The 9294-nt window shown below is 41.6% G+C and overlaps 1 protein-coding gene across 1 annotated transcript in view; it reads left to right on the top strand.

Annotated features, from left to right (window-relative positions):
* The window catches only part of CHAF1A (chromatin assembly factor 1 subunit A), a 196623-nt gene that overhangs the window by 109233 nt on the left and 78096 nt on the right, over positions 1 to 9294 (top strand). Inside the window, exon 11 of the mRNA XM_018570653.1 lies at positions 7428 to 7544. Coding sequence (XP_018426155.1) covers positions 7428 to 7544 — 117 coding nt within the window. The remainder of the gene's footprint in view (positions 1 to 7427; positions 7545 to 9294) is intronic.

The raw sequence follows: 9294 nt of genomic DNA, 5'->3' as shown, positions 1-9294 counted from the left end.
CCCCCCTTTTTTTTCTTCCTATCGAAACTCTAGGAATTTAAAAATACATATATTTAAATCTGATACCAAGTGAAAACACTTTTTTTCATCCTTTTTAAGGACATGGAATAGTAATTCTTATATGTTCAGGTTATACTGCCACGCTCAGGAGGCTTTGACACTGGCAAAGAAAAATGTTAAGCCAGCAACTATATGACCCTGCTTCCAGCATACATACCTTAGTTTTGTTTTGTTTTTGTTAGTGACCTTGATAGTTGGGTGTCTTTTTCTTCTGCTTTAGACTGTGTGGTATACCACCATGAAAAGGAGTAGGGTACTGTGTGCCAGACCCCCATTTCACAGCTGTAGACAACTGTTTTTTTTATCCTTTTTTTTCATTATTCTTTCCTTAAGTTCAGACATTTCCAGAAGGAAAATTCAATGCTTTGTTTTTTCCTTGAAGCAATTCACTGACTATGTGAAAATCCAAATAGATCCTTGTAGTCCTTCCCCCACCCCCCATGTTGAAGCTATCGAGCACATACAATTCCTTGCACTGCGCTGGTTTGACTGATGGTTTGTGTGTTGTACCGTTGTGTTTTTTGCCTGCCTGTTGTTGTGGCAGTACTATTCGATATCCCTTTTGATGATTATCTGAAGTACATTCTGTCTTAACGAAGGAGAGTGAGAGGATTTATTTTGGCATGCACAATGCTTTTGTCTGCATTTGTTTGATCACTGTACCTGTCCCTCTGGCTTGCTGCTCCCCTATGTGTATATTCTTGTTGGAGGGGGAGAGAAGCTACCGGTCTAGCAGCTGGGCAGACTCAAGGCTTGGGTGAGCGTCTGTATGCACTTAACCCTTGTAATGTGGGGGTAACCCACCTGCAAGGGTTAATTTGTCATTAGCACAGAGTTGTTCAGCTATGTGCTCCAAGGTCCTTTGCCAAACCTGTCTATTTGAGGAATCTGTTAAGGTTTACAGTAACCATTTTGCAGTTTGTCAAAGAATTAGCTTCCACCTTTCACTCAGATCTCTGTTGGCAGACTAGAATAAAAAAATATAATTCCCGTATAAAAAGAAACGACAAAACAAAATGAGAGCTTTTCATTGTCGAAGGATGTTAATTCATTAAAACAGGAAGTTGAAACGTAGGATGCATTGGTCAGGTCGGAAGGGTAAAGGCAATTCCTTTAATGACCCTAACCAGATCCCCAAGTCTCAAGACACTCCATATCATATGTGCTGGGGGGGAAGATTAGGAGGATTTCCTACAGCTCCATAACTCTGGGGCCCATAGAACTCAGATTCAAGTTCCCCTCCTTTGAGATATATAGTAACAATCTCTTCAATGACCCTGCGAGGGCTGGGGCTCTCTGTCTTCATTTGGGAGTTTTAAAAGACCAAAATGTTGTAGTTCCAGTGCCAAGAGAAGAAAAGGGCAGAGGATTTTGCTTGCATGTTTGTAGTGAAGAAATATTGTGGACTGTTTTGCCCTATCCTAAATCAAAGGCCATTGAACAGGTTCATAAAATACAAAAAGATTTAGGATGGGCGTTTTTTTTAAAAATTCATGACATTTTCCACAGCCAAATTAATTATTGGCAACTCTTAACAAATGCGGGAAAGCCTTTCAGTTCAATCCGTAAGCATTCTGATGTTTCAACAACTTGCAGTGAGAATGCAGTTAGAGGTGCGACATTTCCAATTTTATTTTTGGCCTCTCCTTGGCCCTTCTGATTTTTTATTTTTTTTCCAATAGGTTCTGGAATCTGCCAATCACCATATTCTCCTGTATTGATTTGTTTCTATTAGCCTTTTCACAAAAGCAATGGTGCACCTGAGGTTCGCTCAAAATTGACTTTTGAACCTGGGTTGGCATATTGTGGTAAAATCAAACCTGAAGCCCTCGCAGTTTGCTACATGGGATACATCCTGAACACACAAGATGGAAAAATCCATCTCCCAGAAGAACAAATTCCCAAGATAAATTGTGCTGTGGCCCATTTACAAGCGAATCATGCGGTCTCAGTTATGTCATGCCTGTGCGGTGGGTCTGATTACGTCAATCTGTCCAGCAGTTAAGTGGACCAGCTTTTATCAGAGACCACTTCAGGCATTTCTCCTGAAAATATGGCATCACTCTAGGACAGATTGGAAGTAAATCTTCCTTCCTGTATAAAGCAAAGCCTATGGTGTTGGGGAGTCTGTGATCTGCTGTCCATAGATCCTGTATGGACACAGTCTACTTCCATAAAATTAACTATGGATACCAGTACCTGGGGCTGGAGGACGCATGCCGAGGAACTGTTGGCTCAGGGCCAGTGGACCCAGAAGGGAGTCCAGGACATCATCCATTTGTAGAGAACTGGGTGTAGTAAACAGTTTGTTGGCTTTCTGGCGCCTTGTTGGCTATCCATTTCAAAAGTACCCAGAATAGTTTAACGAATTCCTTACCTGTTGCAGTGTTGTTCAGGAAGTATAGGGCCTGAGTCCATAGTATTTTTCGCCTCCTATTGGAGCGATGGGGATATCCAGAAGTGGATGCTTTTACCCCTCAGACGAATGCCAAGACACAATTGTTCTTTCCTGAACCCAAGAGATGGAGCAGTTGCCTTTGATGCTCTAACAAATCTTTGGAGGTTCAGTCCCCGTTATGCCTTTCCTCATATTCATCTCCTGGCTAGGGTTTTTCAAAAATTATTTCAAGAAGATACATGTAATCCTTGATTGGCTCAAAAGGCCATACTCTTTTTCTCTTCTTTCTCGTCAGCATGCTTTCATGAGTCCTACCAGACGGGGCAGATTGATCTTATGTGGCCCCATTCTGCATGCTCTGATTCAGTCACTAATACTGTTTGCCTGGTTTATGAAGAAGATATCTAAAGGCTGGACCGCTTTCATCAAAAATAATCAAAACTTTAAAAGTCCTAAGCCGGTTACAAGTGCCATTTAGAGATAAATACATTTTCAATATCTGTTTCAACTCTAATAACAAAATGAGCAATATTTCTTCTATTATGGAATACTCACAAAGGAAGAAATTGCTCTCAAGGTTTAAAGGTCTGCACTTGGGTTTTTCTAAAGATATCCTTATAGGAAAACGCAAATCAAAATTATTCGATTATGGCAAAATGAGACCTGTGGTGGTTTTTGGTTGGAAAATGGGATTTATTCTTAGTCCTGCATGTTGTTGTTTTCAAATCTCCCTCAGAGCGTCTGGCATGTACTTAACTTGGGCTCAATTCACACTTAGGCCATTTGTTGCTCAATGCTAAGCACAGCAAAACCCTCGAAGGAATCCCTTTCATTTCTATGGCTCTGTTCATATGTGAGCATTTTGTTGCTCACATATGAACATTGAAGTCTATGGGACCATAAGTAGCTCGTGTGCTTTTTTTCTGCGACACGCCTTTTTCTGCTTGTGACAAAAAGCTCAGGTGTTAAAAGGAGCCATAGAAATTAATGGGATTCCTTGCCTTGAGAATTTTGTTGCTCTTATCTTTTTGAGCAACAACTCCTAGGTGTGAACGGGGGCTTAGTTAGGCTCATTACTCAAGATTTTGCTACTGATTGCAGTCACTTCTAGCAGAGTTAGCATATTACAAGCCCCATTCATTGAAGAACCCTTGCTTTCCATTTTTAGATCACATCATTTTTTTGACTTTATTCTTTTATATTCACATAATGTCCTAGAAGAATGGGGGCAAACTAGATTTATTGGTAACTATTTCCTGTAGTCTTGCAGGACAGCAGGCGAGACGCTTCTTTTTTTTTTGTTGTCCTGCTTCAGTGTGTGAACTGCTACTTCTCTTTTTTCCCCCCAGCTCTTGGGACCCCTTTTATTTTAGGGTCATCCTCCCTGGAGTCTTCCACAACTCCATAGCTTGCAACTGGAACCTCATACTGTTTATGTACACAACACCTTTAATAACCACCTTGGATTATTTATTGCTCTCTGCACGATTAGTGACACTAAACTCATGAGTGAAATCTTAAAAATGCATTTAACTCCATGACTGAGGCATTTTTTTGCCCCCATGTTATATTCCACAAATATAAAATTACTTGAACCCCCCAAACATTATATATTTATTGAATGCCAACGAGTAAAACGATACCCAACATGCCCAGTTTACAAATTGCGTACGTCCGTGAAACGGCGATAAACTGCAGTACCCCAAAAAGTCCATAGACTCTTTAAAAGCCCCCACAGGTCATCAATTTAGAGATACCCCAAAATACTGGCCCTAGGCGCACCCGACGCGTGTTTACGTGGCAACGCGAGGTGGGCGGGGGACTTTAAAAATGTTTTTTTCATAATTTTTTTTATTTTTAGAACTGTAAGCCCCCCCATGTGATAGCAGATGGTGGTGACAGGTACTCTTTCAGGTGATGCTGGGGGTCCAAAAGACCCCCAGTGTCACCGTTACACTAGAAATAAGCTATTGAAGTGCAGATCGCATTTCAATAGCTTATAGCTGGGCTGCAGTAGCCCAGAACTGACAGCCCAGGGACCGGAAGTGATGCAATCTGCATCGCTCCCGGTCCCATAGAACGTGGAGGGGATCGATAAACGGAAGTTCGTCTATCTCCTCCCCAGCTCCCCGCGGACACCAATGAAGCCGGTCCCGGGCCCGTAAGAGGGGCCCGGGAAGCACGGCGGGGGGCGTCCCCTTCTTCGGGACACAGAAGCGATCTGGCGACAGGCAACTCGCCAGAATCTCTTCTGTTGTAAAGCCGACAGTCGGCTTTACAAGTTTAAACAGAGTCCCGGGGGCAAAAGCCACACTCCTCTCTGTAACTGAATACGCTCTTAATTTTCCTAAGCTGCATTACTTCCCGTCCTGTTCCAGTATGAGGGATTTGGTGCCTTGCTTTAATGGCAACCGGCTTCCTCTACTACCTTGAGAGTCTGACAAAATCATACCTGCAAAAGCCGCTGGGAGTCTGTTTAAACAGCCCCGATGCTGGCGACGTACACTGTACGTCGTCAGTCACGAAGGGGTTAAACACCTTTTAAAAGGAACTATCTTTTTTGCCCTTAGTTTTGTTTAGGGTCTCATGGGGACATTTACTAATGTCCTCCTCTGACACAACTCGGCCTATAGCGGGCTATTGCCTGCTGTATGCTGACAGTGCAGAGCTGTTTTGCGGCCGGGCATGATTCCAGCAATATCCCACCACTCTTTGCAGGGAGAAGATCATGAACTTGAGTGTTCAGCGATATGTAATCGCTTAGTTCTCAATTAATAGAGACGATGTGTGACAGATTCAGTGTCACAGGTCGGCTTCAACTATGGGGATGACTGTATTTCACTCTGCCCATAATTCTCTAACTAACAAAAATGTAGATTATTTGTGCATCACTCATCTGTAGAGTGCTGAGATGACTTGATGAACTACAGCCCAGTAGTGCACATATAAACTACGTTTTTGTTAGGCGTTAAATCTTTAAAATGCATTCATGTGCCTTAAATATAGAGTTTAGTGTCACTTCACCTCCAAGTATGCTTGAGGCCCCAATCTGACTCCTGAATAGCTTTTTATTTCAACAAGTTCCACGTGACTCTATATTACAAGGAGTACTTGATGATATTCTTCTGATTGCTGCATTATCCACTGCCCTGCAATTGGAGGCTTTGCCTGGTTTTCTTGTTCTTTTGTACATGTTGCTCCTAAGAAGTTTCCCTTTACTCTATTTAAAATCTTCCTTTAGAAGTATTGGGGACAACCTGTGGAATCATGGCTTCCTCCTGACAATGTGAAGAAGCCTTTTTCCTTTGGAAGGGAACTAAATGACCCACTGTAGGCTCTTCACATCAGCAAACATACTTTCAAACAGGAAGATGTTTTACGAATTTCACTTACTGTAATTTCCTCTTTCTTTCTGCCGTTTTCAGCCACAAATCCGATCGCCTACCATCTTTTGGTAGCTCCTATGTGGATGAATCTGATATTTTGGATAATGCATAAAGCCAATCTTTCAGGTCAATCAATGCTTCTTAGTTTAAGAGATTTTAAGTCAAGGCAGGTTTTATCCATTATTCCTTTTCCTTGGATGGATTCTCCTGATGGATAAATCCATTTTCTGTACCCTTGCTGTCTGGTTGGAAGTTTGTCGGTCAGTCTTTGCAAAACTATCTTCACTAATCAACTGACGGCAGCAGCATTTTCTTCTGAAAACAATTTGGTGCGTTCTTTCAAGTGACTGGATGACTAATTCCCTACTTTATGCAGTGCTGGACTTATATTTCGCATCCATAATGTTTTCCCTTTCTACTCTCAAATGTTGCTTGGCTACAGAATATTACGGACATAGTGTATACCTGGAAATGTAAAGAACCTAACCCTTTTATTGACCCTTAAGGCTAATTGTCCCAGAAAATGAATTATCTCCTGATTCCTATTGGAAAAATATTTTCATATCACATAATCGCTAAATAGCTAGACAATATAACTTATGACTTCCCTGATGCACCTTTTGGGCTTGAGATAAAAGGTCTCCTCGCATAACTTTCTATATGGGTGCTGCCGTAGTTCTTTTCCCTATATTTGTCAAATTTGGTATTCCCACCTTATAACAATCGCTTTCAGATCTATTTTTGCATTCTTTGCACACGTTAAAATGCACGCTAAGCCAAGCAATTACTTAGAACTCCCCCATATATTCACTGTGCCTGTAGAAGCTGCTGTAAAGCCGGCAAAATCTATTCTACAAGGAATCTGGCAGTCGGCTTAGGAAAAGTAAAAACTCCCAGCTGCTGTATTTAATAATTTTTTAATTTTATGCAAGCTTACTCACTGCAACCAATGTATTTAATACAATATGCAGCAAAGAGTTAATTTCAGTCATGAGTCTCAATTTCTCCAATGAGTTTGGTTTTTGAAAGAAGTCATACCCATTTCTGTCTTTTTAGAGTTTTTGTACCAGGATACTACGGCCTTTTCTTTCCTCGAGCCGTAGGGTCAAGGTTATTTTGTCTGTTATTGTTTACAAGCCTAGTTTGTGTCTGTTATTGTTAACAGGTTCTTTAGGCCAAGCTGCAATGGAACAGTGTCAACTAACCCCATTCATTTTTTGGGTTACCTTCCATTGAAGAACAGATCGCTTGTGAATGGGGCCTCACACCATCCCATTTACTATCTGAAATTTAAATCAATAGTACCCGCAAAATAGGCAGCTACTGCAGTTGTCTTTGCTAACTTCTAGTACTATTGAAATGCTTTGTAATGTGTTAAATATTTTTAAACAAATCCTACATATATTGGTAAAAATCACACAAAAAACTAAATACTTGTACATGGGACCATCTGCCTAACAAAATTTCCAGTTTTCAAAATGGCTAATTTCACATTCTTGAAATTTGATATGTTGGACTTGATGGACATGTCCTTTTAACATAAAGTTCTTTTGTGTAAAGCTTTCTGTGTTTGCATTCTTTAGGATGACGATGATGAAGATCCAAAGGAAGAGGAGGGTGATGATGATGATGATGATGATGATGGCTTCTTTGTCCCACATGGTTACTTGTCAGATGATGAAGGGGGTGTTTCTGATGAGGTGAAGGTTAACTGTCAATTTCTCCACAATATTAGTAACTATTGTATTCTAGTGCAAAACATTTTTTTGCCCTTTTCACCATGTTGAATGTAAAACTCACTTTCTTTGTTAAAGATTGGGAGGCAAAGAGATTCATATTTTTAAACTGTGGGTTTTACTACCACCTAGAGGAGACTGAACACTAGGCAAAAATACTAAATACCAGCCCCCAGGGCCCATAATTCTTCCTCTAACCATCCTTTTCAGTTTCACTTAAGCTGGGTATACGCGGTTATATTTTCTAGGTTCAACCTGTGGGCTGAACGAAGAAAATAGAACAGATTGCGTTAGCACTTACCAACGTAGATTATGGAATTCCCTGCCGGCTGCTGTCAAAATACCCAAAGAGAGCTTGCAGTTGATTGGCTGCAATGCTCCGTTAGCTTGAAGATTTTCCAACCTGCTTCTTGTCTAATTTGGTCTCCTCAAGGTGGTTTTGGCTTAAATAAAATTATTCAGTCAACATCTGCTGGTAGATTAGGCCAGATTTCTGCAGTCAGCCACCAGGCACAGACTTTTCACAATGTGTATATCATGTAAGTAGACCATGTACAGTTTTGGCTTTGCTCTGGCAGAGGACTCCTGCTGAACTTGCAATTGGTTGCTCCCTAAGGAAAGGGTGCAATCCTTCCCGCTCTTTCCATCCTATGCAGACTTTTTTTCCCCCCCATATCTGTAAGGGCAGCCGCCACTCTAACTCGCTCTGGTTTTGGTGATCTTTCGAACTTTCCTTTAAAACCTTATTGCAGACACTTTCTCTACTGTGGAGACCTGTATTACACAGTTGTCGCAACCTATTTTTTAAATGCATCACAGAAGCTGTAAACACCCTTCTACAGATCTTTAATTATCTTTCTATAATCCCTACCGGAGTGGGATTTTTTATAAAAAATGACTGGTCCAAGGACTAAAGTGGAGCCCAATCTACTTGTTCCTCATGACAATCTGTGTCGTAATACAAACAAAATCTTAACCAAAATCATTTTTAACCATACTAAGAAGCGCTTCTCTTTGGTCAGCGTGGATCGTGCTGACCAACGATTGCTCACAATTTGCAAGTGAAATTCAAAATCTATAGTACAGGATACAGATAGTACACCTGTACCGGGGGAGGGGAAGGACCGTTTGCCGACTTGACAAGTGGTGTGTGGTTTGTGATGAAGAATCTCCTGCACTTGCTGTGTTCTGTAGACTTCTCTCAGCTCTCTCCCTCTCCTGGGTCACATTTACTCTCTGCTGCCCCAAGTCCAGGTTCCTCAATGTGACCACTCCCCCCACCAGTCTTCTCATTTACAGATATCAGTGTTAAAACAGATAAAAAGACACTAAGGGGAGATTAATCAAAACTGGAGCAAACCGAATCTGGAGCTGTTGCCCATGGCAACCAATCAGCATCTCTCTTCAGTTTGCTCAGGTAAGATTTGAAACAGAGGGAGAGAGATGCTGAGATGCTGCACTGGTTGCAGTGCACATCTGCTCCAGATTTTGATAGATTCCCCCCACACAACGGTGATGTGTGGGGTCACAGAGGATTGTTTGGTGTCATATGGGATGTGCAGGGGTCACTGGAACTTATTTGGGGTCCCTGGGGTTGTGTGGAGTCACCGGAACTTATTTGAGGTCCCTGGGTTTGTGTAGGGTCACCGGAGATTGTTTGGTGTCATCAGGAATGTGCAGGGTCACCGGGGATGTATATCGGATATGTATATCT

Source organism: Nanorana parkeri, unplaced genomic scaffold (assembly GCF_000935625.1).
Source record: "Nanorana parkeri isolate BGI_ZX_2015 unplaced genomic scaffold, ASM93562v1 scaffold1567, whole genome shotgun sequence".
Lineage (NCBI taxonomy): Eukaryota > Metazoa > Chordata > Amphibia > Anura > Dicroglossidae > Nanorana > Nanorana parkeri.
Note: the sequence above shows the minus strand (reverse complement) of the source record. Positions and strands in the feature narration are given on the sequence as shown.